Below are 20,815 nucleotides of genomic sequence, written 5' to 3' on the forward strand. Positions count from 1 at the left end.
AATTTTCTTTTTAAATAATTTCTCAAATCCACATGCCCTACAGCACACGTTGTGTCCATGTATCCCATTGTCACCTTCATTGTCATTCTTTTGTTTCTTATTTTTTGTTTTCATAAAGCTGCCTTCCTCTTCACTTCATTTTCATCACACACTCCTCACCCACGACATACCTTAAAACCTATTGTTATTCTGTCCAGGTTCTGATCAACCTGGTCAGCCTGATTACGTTAATTCCTTAATCTTTTCAGATGCTACTGAACATGGCATGTCAAGCATTTTAATGGTTTCAATCTAAATTTTGACATTCACCATCACCATCAACAAATTTTCAAAGCAGCACAAGGTTCAAGGGTTAATAATCTGCACTATTAAAATCATAGCACCTGTTAAAATCTCATGCAGGGATTAAAACATAGGTGCTAAACCTAGACCTTTTGTTACATGTAAAGTGAATTCTTTCTTGAAATAAATAGCTATTCAAGAGATCACAGGAAGCAGCCATATGTGAACATTAACTTTGAAGAATGTTATTTATAATCAAGTTTATCATAAAATATGGTTAAAAATTACTAACTATACTGAATGCATTTTACTCTGCACCTTGCACTGATCTGTGAGTAATCTGTCATATCACAAATTTTAATACCTAAGAAATTAAAAACAGAAATTATTCAGTGGATGAGTGAGCAGGTGAAGACTGATCAGCTCCAAGTGTTAATTTTCTTAGCAAACATAATTCAATTCACCATATGAGCAGATAAAAATCATTTCATATATTTGATGATAATGCATTTGTACTCAGCCTCCTTTTTGTCAATGTAAGAATCATGCCCTTTTTGAGTTTTCTAATTTTAAAGTCTCATTAAATGGGATTTAAATTCAAAATGATTTGCAAGTGCAGTAAAACGGTAAGGAATGGAGGCACTGTAGATTTCTAGTTGGGCTACTTTTAACCCTTTAGTAAAACAGTAACATTTCCATCTTAATGCATTTCAGCAAACAATCCCAGCCTTACAAAATACAACTGTATTTGTAATTATTGACACGGACATAGAAATAAAATTTATTGGAAATATTTTTTGCACAATTTAAAAAAATTGTAGACCAAACAGCCCATCGTTATGATATCCATTAGGATATATCTTAGGGTTAGAATCATGTGAATGAAACATACCAGAAAAATGTCATTCCTGTTCAATGTACTTTTTTCTAATAGGATTAAATTGCAAATTAATACATTAAAATATTGTGAGGTTAAATGCAAACTCTTACTTAACGTGAAATACAGATTATATCCTATTTATCTTAGTAAACAAAAACAGTAATCAACTAGTAAACAACAACTAACTATATGGAAACACCCGCTGAGTTTCTCCAGCTTTTTTGTTCACCTTCGATTTTTCCAGCATCTGCAGTTCTTAAACATATGAAACATCAAAGTTGCCAAATAGCATCTTCACCTCAACAAAACTCTATATTTAAAATGAACATATGTATCAGTTGCTGAGTAATCCCAATAGAAGGATCAGAATATTGATGAATTGGGAGGGGAATGACTTACTTGCATGTCTGCCATTCCAGTCCTGTAGAAATACGATCATGTTTCCTGGGAATATCATAAAGTCAATGGGTGTTCCGAAGTTCCCCGCAATGGTCCAAAAGGATCACTGCATGAGGGATGATGTCAGCGTACAGGTAGGGAATCAAGATAGGAAGAGCCCAATAAATATCACAATTGGCACAATTTGGTCCATCGTCAAAATTGCAAAAAAATGAAATAACATCACTATGCAATTAATGATTTAGGCTGAGGAAATTTAAAAAAAAAAATCAACAACTGACACAACAGTAAATTAAAATTAACACAAAAACAAAACACATCTGTAATCGAAACAGACGATGCTGGAATATTTCACCTCCTAGATATTTGGTCAGAACCGGCAAGTTAGTTTTCAGTAGCAGAGAAGAAGTGGAGGGATGGCTAAAACAAAGTTAATGCTTCTGATAGGTCGAGACCAACTGACATAAAATGAAAAAACACAATGTTAATTATAAATACCGTTAATAACAAGACTGTGTTTCTTAAATCATAGGTTCCCATCTACCATAGTGAACAGATCTTTGGTCTACATCTTTCCCATTTCCCACACCTCTGCTTGCATGCCCTACTCTTGGGCAGAATAAACCCCAGCATTTACCTAATCCTCAACTATCCTACCTATCCCTGTAGACAATGGATCATCATTTGTGATATCTGCCTGTTCCACCAGTAACCTACCACCAGATGCAGATTTCCTGTCCATATGTTTCAGCATTTCAAAGGCTTCCCTTCTTTTGAAATTCCCTTTCCTTCTTTTCTGTCTCCCGAGACTACTTCCCATCATAAGGCATACCCCCGTACAACTGCAAGAGATACAAAATATTCTTTCACCCCATTCCATCATACAAGGACAAAGTCACTCCACTTAGAGCAGAGATTCACTTTCATTTCTTCCAATCCTAGCATGCTATATCCAGTATTTACAGCAATGTCTCCTCTATATTGGAGATATTAAACAGATTGTGACCACCTGCATTCAGCTTGTAGGACTACGCAAGCTTTTGGTTGCCTGCTATTTTAACTTCTCATCTCACACAGATCAATCTTTCCCAGCCACTCCAAACTGTTACAATGAGGCTCAATAGAAGGTTGAGAAACAACATTACATTTCCTGCTGGGGCACGCCAGTGTTCCAGATTCAACATAGAATTCTCCATCTTTCAGTAACTTGTTCTCTTTCTTTCATCTCGATCAGAACTCGATCCATTTGGCTCCGTTTTTTTCTCATTCTATTACTATAGTCTAACCGCTACACGTTCCACTGCCTTGCAACCAGCAACTCAGTACAATAAAACAATTATAAAAGATTTCTAACTGCCACTTTAAATTGCTGCATTTCACCTCAGTCATTCACTTTTTTCTACCTATCCACCTTCCACCTGTTGTAGTACTGAACACCAATTTGTTTTCTCCCTTTTGATGAAGGATCCAAACCTAAATATTAACAATTTCTCTTCCATAGATGCTAACTGACTTGCCAAGTGTTTCCAGCATTTAGTGTTTATTACAATAGGAAACAAATGTGATTATTCCATACTCCATAATGAACAGCAGTAAGGTCTTGCATTAAATGCCAACACAAGAACCGCTGAACAAACTATTAGACAAAGGTCACCTTCTACTGCTCCAATGGCTGCAAGATACAAGTTGCTGTCTATGCTCAAGAATCAAGCTTGATCAATTGATCCACACCAAATTCATACACAGGGTTACGACATCTCTGAGAAGAACAAATCCGGTCACCCGTTTCTCAGAGTACACTGCAGTTATTAGATATTGCATGTCAAATTATTCAATGCTTAACTTTTTTTTTAAATTTCCTGTTAAACACCAAACATAAATTTACTTCTGAAATAATCCATATGAATTTTTCCAAGGCCCAAGCCTCACAGATTTACTACTTTCTTCCCAAAAAATTGCTTTTAACTGACAATTTTCAAATTTGCACTCCCAATTGCAATACGCTATTATATTTTCAGGTACAACCATTTTCTGAAAAACTTTTCAGAGGCAGATTGATAGCTAAAGTGATGTTAGCATTCAAAGATACCATTGAGAATTCCATCCATTACACCAGCAGTACACAATGCAAGCCCCTCTGCTTAAGCTACAGGATAGCCAAGGTGGACAGAAGATTTTACCAGATTTTACAATATTAATGTTCATTAAGATCACATCATAGTCTTATAACTGGAATTCAAATTAAAAAATGGAACCTCAAAATATAAAATTGAATTACCTAAAATTAAGCCCACCATTGTACTCAAATAGCCAGTTCCACTGCCAAGGTTCAGGAAAGACAATCCTGGGTGAAGTTTTAGTGCTTCCATCACTTCAGAGTAGATACAAGGTGCTGATAGATGAATGTTGCCATGCTTCCAAGCCAAATCCTTATAAGCATTGTCCCTATATCCCTCCAAGTAATAATCTGCACGATCGATGGCCCTGAAGGCTTGTTCCACTCTCTCAGTACGTATATACTGGGCCTCCTTTAAGTTGTCAATTAAATCATCATTGTCTTCACCAGCACTGACAGCTCCTCCCATGGTATCTTGTATCAGGAAATCAGATCAGACCCACGAGATGTTAGAAAGCGGTGCGCAATGGATAATGCATGAGCAGATGGTGGCAACAGTATATCACTTCACCAGTGTGGATATTGGGGCCTTAGTACAGCATTGCAGTAGCATAACAGTGTATTACGTGGATACCTGCAAAAGACAATTGCAGTACGTGAAAATGAATAATGCAATTAAACACATTACTTTACAGTAAAGGGCACAGATAAGTGATGTGCACAAAACCGAAATTCAAACAAAACACCACCTAAGATCTCTTTTTTAAAACCTCTTACATTGCTGGCCATGACAAATAATGAATGGCAGGTAAATGAGGGTAAAGCTTATGTAGTTGGAGACAATGGAGGGGCTTTGAGGAGAAGGGAAATATTGGCGATGCAGGTGGTGGTGTTGAGAGTCTAAAAGCCAAAGATTTACATCAAAAGGAGGTCTGGTACAGGAGGATATCTAGCAACATTTATCATGTTGAATGTCTTTTAGCACAAGGAAGATGGCTGATTGACCAAGAGAGCATTCATTTCAAAACCATGCATGTGGGCTTCAGTGGCAGACTACATGAAAGGAAGGCAATCGTGATGGCAAAGAATATTGATCTTTATGATGAAAAGGATATGGATTAACTGCATAGTCAAATCAGACTCAAATAGAGAACAATCTGCAACAGTGAACAGGTACAGCACACATTAGAGTTTCCAATTAGAGCCAACCATAATTTCACTTCATAATGCATGGCAGTAAGAAAGTGCAGTTTATCAAGTAGAATTTGTTCATCTTGTACCATGAAAACATAGAAGCAGCAAAGGGTTCAGGATAGCTAGTGGAAAAATAAAACTCAGCATTATCATCAAAGCAAACTTTGATCCCAAGATTTATTTAAAAAACAGAAATCAGAATCCTAGATATCAGCCAGTTTTCCTTTCAGATTGATTTAACATGGATTGCACGTGCTAACTACTTTCACTACCATGGGTTTGAAAACATTTATCTGAAACATACAATTCCTGAAATAAGCACACTTCACAATCAATCACAATAATACTTTATTAACCAAGTATGTTTTGCAACATATGAGGAATTTCATTTGCCAAGTCCGTCATACAAATAAAAAGCAAAGGAACACACAAAATACATTTTAACATAAACATCCACCACAGGGAATCCTCCACATTCCTCACTGTGATGGAAGGCGAAATAAAAGTTCAAATCTCTTCCCTTCTTTGCTCTCCCACGGTTGGGGCCTCGAGCCCTCCGTTGACGGGACGATCTTGACCCCTGTTGCCGGCGGCGCTTTGGCCTTCCGCATCGGAGCGATCAGCTCCTGCAATGGGGAGATGTGAGCTCCCCCACGCTAGGCGATCGAACCCCACGTCGGGGTTGGTCGAGCCTCTGCGTCATTGGAGCTCCCGACTAGCCTTTCCCGTGACTGCGAGCTCGCGATGAAAAGCCCACAGGCCGCGTTTGGAGCGATCCCAGGCAGGGGATCGACTCAGTTGTTAAGTCCACGCCCTGCGGTGGCGCTCAAAGTCAGTTCGAGAAGGCCTCCAGCTCTATCAATGGTAGGCCGCAGAGCAACCGGAGATGAGACCCGGAAAACAATTGCATCTCCGGCAAGGCAAGAAACTAAGTAAAAGCTTCCCCTGAACCCCACATAATACAAACCGGAGAACATTTACACAGATTTTTAAAACGCACAAAAAATAAAAAAGACGAAAAAACAGTTGGCAGGGGTGTCAATCGTGCGGCGCCCCTGGTACTTCAATTTGTACAGAAATTCAGACAGTGAATGATTGACTTGCATTTAAAAAGTCAGTTAAGGCTATGACAGCATATTAAAAAGTCATAAATTTTGTTCTGCTAAAATCTTAAATGGCACCACAAAAAAAAATATTTTCAGGTACATATCTTTCAAGTTTTTTGTTTAAACCATTCACCAGATTTAGACATCATGGGCAATGTTAGTAGCTTTTGCCCATCATTATTTTCCCCCAAATAATGAGGCAGTGAACTACATTGCTCCAAACCTGTAGTCATGTTTAGAGTAGACAAGGATAATTTCCTTTCCTGCAGGAGATTAGTGCACTAGATAGGTTTCTAATGACAGCGCATGCACTTCCTGGTTACTGCTACTAAGACTAGCATTCTTTCAACATAATCTAGATTTATTTAATTCCTTGAATTTAAATCCCTGCTTGTCTCGCTGGAACTCAAACCCATGTCTTTGCTGCAAGTCCATTACCTTAATCACTCAGCTGAAGTGCAACTTCCAGCCAGCAAGTGAACATTCAAATTTTTTTTTTTTAAACAGCAAAAGACCATGCCAGAGTACTTATATCCACAACCAGAGAATGATATTCTTTAAAAGACTGTAATATCCTGGAACCAGCATAACCCACAGAGAACTAAATAAGATGACCTGGCAGAATCTTGCGACACAGAACAGGATCCAAGCTTTGCAGCATGAGCCACTACCAACATGTACTGGCATCCTTTAACAGCCTGCTGGATGGCAAAGACTTTAAATTGTTTCTTATAGGGAGAGCCATTTAAAAACAATCCAAGTTAATTCACAAAACGTAAACAAATAAGATGTTTAAAATGTTGTAAGTAAAATAAGCAGTTAGAAAATTATCATAGGGTTGGTCACCTATACCAATTGATGGGACTATTTTCATATACCCACCACCTCCCGTATAAAGCTGAAGGAAAGAATGTGTAGTGCACATAGACTCCTCTATGTGGAACATCACTGTTCACCACCAAACTCGACAGCTAGTACAGAGGTAGAACAAATAGTGAAATTGAACCTCTAGAGCAGGGATGGGGAACCTGCGGTCTTAAGGCTGCATGCGTCCTTCTAGGCCATTAAGTGCGGCCTTTTGAATGAATCCAAATTTTGTAGAACAAATCCTTTTATTTTTATTAATATGTTTTTGTTCGTCTTTATTTTAATCTTAAAATGAACGTATTTAAAATACCAAAGAGTAAAAAAAGATTCGTAAGTTACAATAATACACAACACATATGTCTTAATACATTTTTTTGTACCGCTTCATTTTTTGAGCTTTAAGAAAAAGATAGAAGTAAAGGAAGTAAGGAAAGTGCGCAAGAGTCGTGAAGGTGCAAGAGAGTGTTGAGAAAAGAAAACCCCTTAGAAAAGAAGTTAGAGAAGGAAGTAAAGAAAGAAAGTAGACCCTAGAAAAGAAGGAAAAAGAAAGGAGAAACAATCGCTCTATTATAACATTAAACTCCGCAGAAAGGGGACTACCAACCAAGTCTGTTTTGTTGCCAGATCCTGGCACCATTTATTTATTTATTTATTTATTTGTTTTTTAAATTACTATTGCACCTCATGCTTGTAATAGTTCCAAAAACGTAGACCACGTCTTTTGGAATTGGTCTGCTTTGCCTGCTAAGAGGAATCTCATCTCTTCCAGATGTAGTGTTTCAAACATATTTGATATCCACATTTTTATTGTTGGTGTGGGCGCATTTTTCCAGAATTTAAGTATGAGCTTTTTTCCCATTATTAGCCCGTAATTGAGTAAATTCTTCTGAAACACGTTTAGTTCAGGGTTACCTTCCGATATTCCAAAAATGATCCATTCTGGTTTTGGTACCAGTTTTATTTTGATTAATTTTGTAAAGATATCAAATATTTCATACCAGAATTTTTGGATTTTTGTACAAAAAACAAAAGAATGCGCTATGGTAGCTTCTTGACACAGACATTTATCACAGATGGGTGAGACATTAGGGAAGAGTTTATTTATTTTAGTTTTTGAATAATATAGTCTATGTAATGTTTTGAATTGGATGAGAGTATGTCGTACGTTGATCGAACATTTATGCACCTGTAGTAAGTGATTATCCCAGCTCTCTTTTGAAATTTTTATAGCTATTTCTTGTTCCCAGTCTCTTCTAATTCCATCAGTTGTGGGTATTTCTATGTTTAAGATTATGTTATATAGGTACGATATTAGATTAGCTGATTCCGCCTTTGTCTTCATTGCTTCATCCAGTAAGTCGGTAGGCATATTATGATAGTCTTTTGTATATTTTTTCAGATAATCGCGAATTTTAAGATATTTAAAATATTGATTATTTTTCAAATTATATTTCAGTTGTAGTTGTTGAAATGATAGTAATTTTCCCAATTCATACAGATCTTCGAGCGTTTTGATTCCCATTCTTTCCCATTGTATAAATGATTTGTCTATAATTGATGGTTTAAACGATGGATTATTAACTATTGGTATTAAAAGAGATAGGTTTCTTAATTTTAGATTCTGTTTTATTTGTTTCCATGTTCTAATTGTGCTATGTATAATTGGATTTTTATTATAATTTTTGTTATTCAGATGTATTGGTGAGAGGAGAGTGGCTCCTATATTACACGGAGAGCAGTCCTCTCTTTCCATTACAATCCAGTCCACCTGCTGGGCAGAATTGTCCAGCAGGTGAATCATATTTTTAATATTTACTGCCCAATTATAATACATAAAATTAGGGAGCGCTAGACCCCCCAACTCTTTTCGTTTATTAAGGTGTGCTCTTTGTATTCTATGGGATTTATAATCACATATAAAATTTGTAATGTCTGAGTCCAATTTTTTGAAAAACTTTTTTGAGAGATATATAGGTATTGATTGAAATAGGTATAGGATTTGTGGTAAAAAGATCATTTTTATAGCGTTTATTCTGCCTATTAGGGACATTGGAAGTGTTTTCCAGAATTTAATCAAATTATTTAGTTTCTTAAGTAAGGGATTATAATTGGCTTTAAACATATCATGGTAGTTTCTAGTAATTTCAATTCCCAAATATTTGAATTTTTCTGTGGCTATTTTAAAGGAGAATTTCCGGAGGTGTGTTGAGTCTTTTGGTTTTATCGACATAATTTCACTTTTGTTCCAATTTATTCTATATCCTGAGAAGGATCCAAAGTCCTCAATTAAATTTAATATGTTTGGTATACTAATTTGTGGTTTTGTGATGTACAATAGTACATCATCGGCGTATAAGGATATTTTGTTATTTGAATATTTTGTATTATAACCATAAATATCCGGGTGTGTTCTTATTTTTTCAGCAAGGGGTTCAATTACCAGAGCAAATAACAGCGGTGATAGTGAACAACCTTGTCTATTGCCCCTTGATAGTTCAAATTTCGAGGATAGTATATTATTAGTTAGTATTCTAGCCGTAGGTTTGTTATATAATAGTTTTAACCATGCGATGAAGTTCTCTCCCAATTGGAATTTTTGCAATACTTTAATCATATAATCCCATTCTACTTGATCAAACGCTTTTTCTGCGTCCAGTGAGATGATAGATAACTCTTGGTCATGAGATTTATGTGAGTGCATTATGTTAAGCAAGCGTCTCAAATTATTGAATGAGTGTCTCTTAGGTATAAATCCTGTTTGATCCTCATTTATTAGTCTACTAACATACCTGCTTAGTCTTCTGGCTAGTGTTTTCGCTATTATTTTTTGATCCGTATTTAACAAAGCAATAGCTCTATATGATCCTGGTTCTTCTATATTTTTATCTTTTTTAAGTATTAATGTGATCGTTGATTCTGCTAATGTTTCAGGTAAGCTTTGCTCTTTAAAAGCATATGTATACATTTTCTGTAATCGTGGGGTAACTATGTCGTAAAAGGCTTTATAAAATTCATTACTGAATCCGTCTGGTCCTGGTGTTTTTCCGTTCTTTAGTGTGTTTATTGTGTCTTCTATCTCCTTAGAAGTAATTTGTGCTCCCAGTTCCTCTTGTTCCCTCAATTCTAATTGTGGGAGGTTACAATTTTCCAGAAATTCTGAAACTTTATTATTGTCTATTGACGTTTTAGATGTGTATAGATTCTGGTAAAATTGCGCAAATCTTTTATTGATATCCTTGGGTAGTGTTAATAATTCCCCTCTATCTGATTTAATCTTTAGTATTGCATTCTCTTTTTCCCGTTTTTTCAATTGGCGTGCTAGAAGTTTGTGGGGTTTGTCCCCGAATTCGAAGTGTTCTTGTTTTGTAATTTGAAATAGTGTTATAACTTTCTCTGACAATAATTTATTTAGCTTGAATTTCAATAGTAGAATTTTATTATGTTTATCCATAGTTGGATCTTTAGCATTATCTGTATCTAATTGTTTTATTTGTTCTTCTAAATGTCTTTATTCATTCTTATTCTTTTTATTTTGAAAAGCTTGAAATAAAATAATGACTCCTCTAATAAATGCTTTGAAGGATTCCCATAATAGCGTGGGGGATATATCTGGTGTATCATTTATCTCAAAAAATAGGTCCATCTGTTTTTTTATATATATACTCCCTTGTGGGTCTTTTAAAATTTGCGAGTTAAACCTCCAGAACGATTTATTCATAGACATTCCTTCTAATTTTAAAACAAAAGTTAACGGAGAGTGGTCTGAAATCGCATTAATGTGGTATTTAGGGTTCATAATATGCGGAATTAATTTTGTATCCACTAGGAAATAGTCTATACGTGAGTATGTTTTGTGTACCATTGAATAAAACGAATAATCCCGTCCCGTCGGGTTTGCAATCCTCCAAACGTCTGCTATATTTGTGTTTTCCATATATGTATGTAAGAGTTCACTGGTTTTAGATTTCATATTACCTTTTTGTTTTTGCATCGATTTATCTAGATAAGGGTCTAAAATACAGTTAAAGTCTCCTCCAATTATAACATTTTGATAATTAGATTCTGCAATTATATTCAGAATTTTGTTGAAAAATTGAGGGTTATCAAAATTGGGCGCATATATGTTTACCAACGTAATTGGCGTAGTATTGATCTCTCCTGATACTATAAGGTATCTCCCTTCCTTATCTGATATAATATTCTTTGATTTAAATGGAATTCCTTTACGAATAATGATTGCAGTACCTCTAGATTTGGAAGTGAATGAAGAGTGAAATGTTTGGCCTATCCAGTTCGCCCTCAGTCTCGTCTGATCTTGATGTTTAAGATGCGTTTCTTGTAGAAACGAAATGTCCGTGTTGTATGATTTCAACTGAGCTAGTATCTTGCCCCTTTTAATAGGTTCATTAATACCCCTTATATTCCAACTACATAATGTGATTCCTCCCATTTTCTTTTGATTGTCGTCATGCATTTTTACCAATTTTAATGACCTTATTTATTGCGGTGCATCCATACCTCAGGACTCTGGTTATTTGGGGGGCGTTTATATTATAGACTTCTTTGGTAGTTCCCCTCTGCGATTGTCCTTGAAAAAAAACCACATAGATGTGACATATTGTGATAAAAAAATAAAATAGATCAAGTAATTTTACAGTGTCTGAGTTTTCGACACCGTAGTGAGTGTCCCACTCGTCTGTGGGATTCGACATCGATACAGCTTCCGGCGTAGATGTTATGAGGTTAGCCCCGCTGCCTTTATTACCCTAAACCTAGGGGGTTGGTACCATTTCCAAATCAGTTCTATTTCACCCAGTTGCAGTATATATATATGTTTCATTCCGACTTATCAAATCTAATCATATATTCAATTACATATATTCCTCCCTCTTTATCTATTAACTATTTATAATTGGTTTTAGCTTTGTTAATAGTGAGCTGTTCGCTAAAAGGGTTAACCAGAGTCAGGCTCCTGGAATTATGCCAGGTGCCTGAGTCTCCTCCCCTCCCCACTCGGGCTGCGGAACACATGTGATTACAGTGTTGTCTGCGTTATATAGCAGGCAACGCATTTTTATCAGTTTCCATTACTGTTTCTATATTAGTAGTGTTAGTTATTAATTATTATTAATTCACTATATTTTGTAAAACTATGTAAGCCTTGTAATGTTTTCCACTTTCAGCTCAGCAGATCATCACTCCCATGTTTATCAGTCTTTCCTCGTTTGAACACATAGTGTCCTTGAGTTAGATTCCACAACTTTCGAGGGGAGATAATAATGTCTAGACACGTCTCGTGGAAAATCTGTTGCGTTTAATAATTTTTAAAGATTGGTGTTATTTCACTTTTCTTCTAATATTCTCGTTGGGGGAATAAGCAAATTAGTTTGTTCATAACGTCTTGGTGGCGTGATTAATCTTCTTTTGTTCCTGCCCTGGCCACGATTTCTTGAGCATATTTAAGAGATTCTATCGAATTAGTGAATGTTTTTGAAACTCCCTTGAAAGTGATACGCATCCTGGCCGGATAAAACACTCCGCAAATGACATCCTTGACACCGTAAAGAGCTTCTCTTGTCTGTGAGAACTTTCTTCTCTTTTGCACAATCTCGTAAGGGTAGTCCCGTAGGAGTTTAATAGAATCATTTCTGTACATCATCTTCTCTCCGTGTTTAATTTTTTTCATCAGCTCTTCCACTGTTGAGATATCCCGAAGTTTGACTATGATCTGTTGTGGATAGGCTTGGTCTCGAGATCTTGGTTTAAATCTGGGTAGTCGATGTGCTACTTCAATTACAGGTGCCTCAGGTAGTTTGAGTACGTGTTTGATTAGATTGGCAGTGAACTCACAGGCATTGTCCCCCTCAGCTCCCTCTTTTACTCCACGTATTCGTATATTTTGACGTCTTGAGCGAGCTTCTAGGTCAACACATTTATCAGAGACTTTTGTAAGTTGGCTCTTGAGGCTGTCTAATTCTAACTTCATCGCCTGCATATCTCCGGCTATCTCTTCCACAACAACTTCCATATCTTTCACTGCAGTTACATTTGCGGAAACAGTTTCATGCACAGCCTCAAACTTCTTTGTGGACTCTTCCTCCACCTTATTAATTCTCCCCGTTAGTTCTTCGGCACATCCTCAACTCTTTTTTGCAGAGCACCAATGCCCGCAAGAATTTTTTCATTACCGGCATTAATGGATTGTATGTTTTCCATCAAGTTTAAGTTTCCGGCTGCAATGTCATTTTTTAAATCTCTTACGGAGTTCTTTATCTCCTCCATTTCGGTTTTCTCTTTTGTGGCCGTCTCAGTCTTAGATCGTGTAGCCATTCCAGAGACCACTCCAGAGGTCAGTTCTGCAGTTTCTTGATGTTTCTGAGTCTTAAGCAGGTGTTTTGTAACTCTCCTCTGTGGGCTCTGACCTGGAGACGTGTTTTTCATTTAAAATGCCTTTCCCTCCGTTAAATTCACGGCGCTTACTGATGACGTCATCAGCACAGCAACCCGAGGCTCCGGTAAGATTTTAAAAACGGTCCCGACCACCAGACCCGATTTTAACGCGTAAAAACACGATTTTTTCAGCGGAGCTAGAAAATTTGCGACTGCTAGCAGAGCATGGCGCCACCGGAAAAAGATTCAACGAAATAATCCTCCCCGACTGACGGCCACAATTAAAACATTAGTAAATAATGAGGGCTATTTTAACATCTGTTATGTAGGTATGTTGCAAAGCCTACCTGAAGCGTCGCTGAAAATCTGTCGCTGCGGGTGTGCGCGATTTTGGCGCCGTTTGAGGGGGGCGGGTTTAAAACGCGATTTTCTCTAGGCTGTTCCAATCGAAGATGTTCAGCCTAGATAATTATTAACGAAAAATCGCTGGAAGACCCCGTCGCAAAAGCTATTATTAGTTTTAAAGGCCTCGTATAATAGTTATAATAGTTTAAAAATCAATCTCTAAACCCGCGACCACCGGCAGCTGTCAGGGTCTCATAGAGCAAACACCTGAAGGTAGGCTGCTTATTTTTACATTAAAAAGGGCTTCTTAAGATCCCTTTATACAAAGTTTAATATTGCGAGTAGCTCATTTTGGGCCCATTATATCCCGCAGTATTTTTCTGGGCATTTGGGGGCACAAATCTACCGCAATGTGAACGTTCTAAACCAGCGCGTTCACAGGATCCAACTAGAAAGCTGATTTAAAATGGACTTTAATTTACAGCAATTGAACACTAAATTCCTTCCATTTGGCCTATAAATTAATGTAAATGAGATTTTAAAATCATGTTTTATTGTGAATTATTTATGAATATTATTTGGACACTTAGGCTATTTAAAAATGTTAATCATTTATTAAGAAATGGATAGATGTTTAGATCTAGTAATTGAAGTTTGAAATTAGCTACACTTGGGTAACTAACTAATTATATGCTTTAATTTCAGGTCATCCAAGTAAGATTATTTTATATTTGTTTCAGAATGGTTCAATCTACGATAACTGAAAATTTCATTCAGTTCTCTTAATTTTTAAGAAGGTTGTGGGCTTTTGACTGCACACGATCACAGCTTTTTTGTTATGTCCATAGAAAATCAATAGGGAACAAGATGCTAATTTCCGAGTATGAAAATGGCCATAACTTTTTAAATACTTGAGATATGAAAGTGAATTAGGTGTCAAATTAAACTTCTTTTTATGCTTTATCTGATGGGATAAATTACAGACTTGATTTTTTAAATCTCAAAATTTTGTAACATTGCTATGTTATGGTCATGATTTAGTTCTAATGCGACTCTAGAATGTATGTTAACCTCCCTGCCTGACTGGCGCCACCACCGCCTGAGAAACATAGAAATATAGAAAATAGGTGCAGGAGTAGGCCTTTCGGCCCTTCGAGCTTGCACCGCCATTCAATATGATCATGGCTGATCATTCAACTCAGTATCCTGTACCTGCCTTCTCTTCATACCACGTGATCCCTTTAGCCACAAGGGCCACATCTAACTCCCTCTTAAATATAGCCAATGAACTGGCCTCAACTACCTTCTGTGGCAGAAAACTCCACAGATTCACCACAACTTTTGATAGCGGTGCACGTGGCTTTCCGTTTGAAGTTGAATTTGAGAATAGTTGAACAGCGTATTTGTTTGTCTGTCTGCTTAACAGCCCATCATGTCAAACAAAACTAAGAGAACGCTGAGGGAAGAAAAAAAGGAGTTTTTAATGAGGATTGGGAACTGCAATATTATCTTGTTTCTGCTAAAGATAAGATGATTTGCTTGCTTTATGATACTGCAATATCAACATTAAAGAAATTCAATGCTCATCAGTGACATTTTGCAACTTTATAAGTATTGTTAACTATATTTGTGCAAATGCAAAACGGCATCGTCAGTTTCGTAATATGCTAAAGTTGGACGATGAGGTATTCAGTGTGGATTTGCCGTATCTTTGTAAAGTGCGTTGGCTATCGCATGGAAAAGGTATTAGCAAAATTTTTATTTGCGAGAACAGATAGATAAATTTCATGAAGAACCGAACCAGCAATGTGAATTATTGAAAACAGATTTCTATGGAAATACTGCATTTCTGTGTAATAGCATGTCAAAGCAAAATTACTTGAATGTTTCTGTGCAAGGTAAAACTAAGTCTATATATGTGTGGCAAAAAATCCAAACATTTAGAAAAAAACTATATTTTTTCAAAACTCTTCTTCTTCAAAATGAAATTTCGGATGAACATTTTCCCCAGTTCGCAAAGGTCATTGATGAGCAGGAGGATTCATGCGAAACATTTGAAGAATATGCAGCTGTTATAACTTATTAATTAAAGAATACAATGAAAGGTTCACTGACTTTGAGAATCATGACATCACACTCAAATTAGCATTTCAACCTCACCTAGTTGATGTCTCCAAGGCTCCTAAAGAACTACAGATGGAATTGATTGAGCTCTCAGAAGATGACATTTTAAAGATTATTTGATGCTAAGAAAGATCCGATTGAAACATGGAAAATGCAATAGAATATCCACGTCTTCGGCAACATGCACGAAAAATTATTTCTTGCTTTTCAACCACTTATTGCTGCAAATCTACATTCTCCTAACTAACCCAAATCAAGACACCCTTAAGGTCACAAATGATGGATACCCGTCTAGAAGATCAGCTCAAACTGCGTACCTCCATGTTGCAACCAAATATTCAAATGCTTTCCCACAAAAAGCAGTCACAAAGTCATTAAAAGGTTAGTTAACCTTAGAATTAACTTTTTTTTTTCATTTTCTTGAGTTAGTACATAGGAGTTAGATTTTTACAAAATAATGTACATTTTGAAGCGTATCTAATTGAAGTTTCTTGGATGCGGCCTTATTAGATTACAACTAATTTAATGCGGCATTGCAACATGAAAAGGTTCCCCACCCCTGCTCTAGAGTATCTTTAAATATACACGTCTTGAGAATGTTGAGGTTAACAGAAACTATCACTCTTCAGAATCTCAACGTGATTCAGGCCAAGAAGAATTGCATTTCTTATGGTCAGTCCATCCCCACAAAAGTAAATTTGGATTAAGTGGAAACTGATTGAATCTGAACCACATAGAAAGTGTCTAAATCTTTGGAATTCTCAAATAAAAGCACATCTATTAGCATTTGTCATATGTCAGATCTGCCTTGCACATAGATAACCTTCATTAATTCAGAAAACTAAATCAACAAGCCTCTTGATAGAAACATAGAAAATAGGTGCAGGAGTAGGCCATTCCAGCCTGCACCGCCATTCAATATGATCATGGCTGATCATCCAACTCAGTATCCCATCCCTGCATTTTCTCCATACCCCCTGATCCCTTTAGCCACAAGGGCCACATCTAACTCCCTCTTAAATATAGCCAATCAACTGGCCTCAACTACCTTCTGTGGCAGAGAATTCCACAGATTCACCACTCTCTGTGTAAAAAATGATTTTCTCATCTTGGTCCTAAACATAGAAACATAGATATTAGGTGCAGGAGTAGGCCATTCGGCCCTTCGAGCCTGCACCGCCATTCAATATGATCATGGCTGATCATCCAACTCAGTATCCCGTACCTGCCTTCTCTCCATACCCTCTGATCCCCTTAGCCACAAGGGCCACATCTAACTCCCTCTTAAATATAGCCAATGAACTGGCCTCAACTACCCTATGTGGCAGAGAGTTCCAGAGATTCACCACTCTCTGTGTGAAAAAAGTTTTTCTCATCTCGGTTTTAAAGGATTTCCCCCTTATCCTTAAGCTGTGACCCCTTGTCCTGGACTTCCCCAACATCGGGAACAATTTTCCTGCATCTAGCCTGTCCAACCCCTTAAGAATTGTGTAAGTTTCTATAAGATCCCCTCTCAATCTCCTAAATTCTAGAGAGTATAAACCAAGTCTATCCAGTCTTTCTTCATAAGACAGTCCTGACATCCCAGAAATCAGTCTGGTGAACCTTCTCTGCACTCCCTCTATGGCAATAATGGCAATAATGTCCTTCCTCAGATTTGGAGACCAAAACTGTACGCAATACTCCAGATATGGTCTCACCAAGACCCTGTACAACTGCAGTAGAACCTCCCTGCTCCTATACTCAAATCCTTTTGCTATGAAAGCTAACATACCATTCGCTTTCTTCACTGCCTGCTGCACCTGCATGCCTACTTTCAATGACTGGTGTACCATGACACCCAGGTCTCACTGCATCTCCCCTTCTCCCCTTTTCCTAATCGGCCACCATTTAGATAAAAGTCTGCTTTCCTGTTTTTGCCACCAAAATGGATAACCTCACATTTATCCACATTATACTGCATCTGCCAAACATTTGCCCACTCACCCAGCCTATCCAAGTCACCTTGCAGTCTCCTAGCATCCTCCTCACAGCTAACACTGCGCCCCAGCTTAGTGTCATCCGCAAACCTGGAGATATTGCCTTCAATTCCCTCATCCAGATCATTAATATATATTGTAAATAGCTGGGGTCCCAGCACTGAGCCTTGCGGTACCCCACTAGTCACTGCCCGCCATTGTGAAAAGGACCCATTTACTCCTACTCTTTGCTTCCTGTCTGCACGCCGGTTCTCTATCCACATCAATACTGAACCCCCAATACCGTGTGCTTTAAGTTTGTATACTAATCTCTTATGTGGGACCTTGTCTAAAGCCTTCTGAAAGTCCAGATATAACACATCCACTGGTTCTCCCTTGTCCACTCTACTAGTTACATCCTCAAAATTTTTTATAAGATTCGTCAGACATGATTTACTGTTCATAAATCCATGCTGACTTTGACCAATGATTTCACCACTTTCCAAATGTGCTCCTATCCCATCTTTAATAACTGACTCTAGCAGTTTCCCCACTACCGATGTTAGACTAACTGGTCTGTAATTCCCCGTTTTCTCTCTCCCTCCCTTTTTAAAAAGTGGGGTTACATTAGCTACCCTCCAATCCTCAGGAACTACTCCAGAATCTAAAGAGTTTTGAAAAATTATCACTAATGCATCCACTATTTCTGGGGCTATTTCTGATGAAAGCAAAGAGGGGAAAGCAACAATGTTGAAGTAAATAAAACACTGAATAACCTCAAAGCTTTCTCATTACCAGAAGCAAGATAGATTTTTGTCAAATAATTGGAATAGCTATAAAGTTTCATAGAAAAAAACCCAACCTAATTAGTCATTTCAACTGCAGCTTAAAAATAGTATAAAAAATGAAAATGTGAGATTAATCTAAAATTTTGAGCACTGAAAGCTCACGTTGTCATTAACAACAATGACAAATTCGAGTACGAATTATAGTATAATTCTCACAGGGAGAATAAAGGTGAGCTATAATATTAGAGAAACAAATGTTTCCATTTGGTACCCAGTTTCACCATTCAATCTTCAGTGAATTAAACAAGTAGTGCACAGAGAAAAGTACGGTAATTTTTTATTGTGTCCAAGCACCAAACGTATGAATATTCAACGTGTATGCACCTTAAAATAAATGTAATTTCTGTCCGAAGGTCTGCTCCAGGTTATGAATGTCCTACTTATGTACAGCCCGTACATACGAGCAAGACTGCAGCCATCTTCTGCCATCTATGAACTCGCTTTGCAGCTGCATTTCTGACTTGCAACTTACAGTATTCAGGTAAGGGACAGTGCTCAGGGATGGAACCGTGCTAGAACCTGGGGAAGACCTCTGCAGTAAATGAGAATTTTTTTTTTAAACGCAGATGCTAGAAATCCAAGATAAGAGCAGATGATGAAAACAAAAATGAATTAAACCAAAAATATGCTGGAAACATTCAGCAGATCAGGCAGCAACAGTGAAGGTGAAACAGTTAACATTTCAGGTTGAAAACCTTTCACAAGAACATAAAAGCACTTCCACCCCAGGCCTCATCTCTTCTTTCATGCCAGACTCTCTATCTTTGAAAAATATATCAACCTCCACCTTAAATACCTTTAATGACCTTGTCTGTATATTTTTCTCTTCCAGTCCTGGAAAATAGAAATACTGTAAGCCAATATCATCAAAATTGAGGCTTTAGTTACCCTGAAACAGTTACATTATTCCAACCTCAGTCATGAGGGAGATTATTCAATAAACAAATAAAAAGATACAACAATATGCTCAAAGCTTTCTTCAAGAAATGCAACACACCACCGTATCCCAGGAATATATTTTTCATGACTGCTTTAGATAGAGAGTAAACATCAGGGAGAATGAGGCAGGGCAAGATGCAACCCCTGTTCCATCACTTTTCCCTCCCACTATCTCCGCCCACAATCACACTCATCCAGTATTGTTCCCTCATTACCTCCCATTACACTCTTTCCTCATCTACCCAAGCATCCTGGCATTGTCCATGAAATTTAGGAATCAGACAAATTAAGGAACATTTTTAGCTAGAAAGATTAAAAAAACCACATTAATATCAAAATGATCTGTAGAATAAGTGAAGCACTACAAAAATTGAAGTAGCAAGTTTCAAGAAATACATTAAGAGACAGATTAGGAAAGAAGATTGAGGATTATATAAATGAGTAGATGTAAACAGAATCAGAATGAATTACAAAAAGTAGTGACAGACTTGTGGAATCAATTCTTTGTATTTCTTTCCAAGGGAGCAAGATATTAATATTAGATTCAATGTAATAAGTTGTGAAATCCACTCTGGGTATGAGAGTGACAAACAAAAATATTTTGTTAATAGCACAAGACGCATAACAAAAGAACAGAAGCAATTGGGTGGCCATGCATACATATTGCTAAAATTTAATGGACAGAATAATTGAGTACTGCCCAAAAACAAAAGTCATTTGGTGCATCTTGCCCATGTCAGCCCTTTGGCCAAAATGTCAGATTAGTTTTACACATCACTCTTTACTGTTCGCAACCATTTTTCTTTCAATTATTTATTCAATTCCCCTTTTAAAAGTTTCAATCAATTGGATGGTTCTAACACCCTATCAGATGATGTATGTCTGCAACAACCAACTGCATTTTAAAACGCTCCCTGATGTTGTCCCTAATTCTAATGCCAATAACCTTTAATCTATGTCCACTGCTGACATTTCTGTCATCAGAGTAAATAAACAAGAAAGATCACAACTCCAATTTTTAACGCTACGTCAGTGCTCTGCTTTAAGAACAACTGTCAGACCTTACTGCATTTCTTTCTGAAAGCTTTTCAGTTTGAGAGCAAAATTTATCTTTATTCTCCAAACCAAGTGGGACCTGTTGGGTCCCGTTCCATCAACGCGCGTTTGCGAGGGGAGGGGGCAGGCTGCGACGTCACACACACACACTAAACAACCTCTCACACACACACTAACCACTCTCATTGATATTATATTAATGTTATTCATTCACACCTTTTACCCCATGCCCCACCCTAACCACTCAAGCATAGCCCCCAACTCGCAGGGGCGGCTAGAGAGGGAGGGGGATAGAGAGCGAAGGACATGGA

At 37.3% G+C, this 20,815-nt stretch overlaps 1 protein-coding gene across 4 annotated transcripts in view; it reads right to left on the reverse strand.

Moving 5' to 3' along the window:
- The window catches only part of pcmtd1 (protein-L-isoaspartate (D-aspartate) O-methyltransferase domain containing 1), a 77,582-nt gene that overhangs the window by 45,741 nt on the left and 11,026 nt on the right, over positions 1 to 20,815 (reverse strand). For 3 of the 4 annotated variants that reach the window (XM_033019713.1, XM_033019714.1, XM_033019715.1), the window contains exon 2: positions 3,840 to 4,311. In XM_033019713.1, coding sequence (XP_032875604.1) covers positions 3,840 to 4,146 — 307 coding nt within the window. In that variant the 5' untranslated portion in view covers positions 4,147 to 4,311. Of the gene's footprint in view, positions 1 to 1,561; positions 1,674 to 3,839; positions 4,312 to 20,815 lie in introns of those variants that run through there. The other variant, XM_033019716.1, reaches the window with a different exon arrangement.

The sequence above is a fragment of the Amblyraja radiata genome, chromosome 4 (genome assembly GCF_010909765.2).
Source record: "Amblyraja radiata isolate CabotCenter1 chromosome 4, sAmbRad1.1.pri, whole genome shotgun sequence".
Lineage (NCBI taxonomy): Eukaryota > Metazoa > Chordata > Chondrichthyes > Rajiformes > Rajidae > Amblyraja > Amblyraja radiata.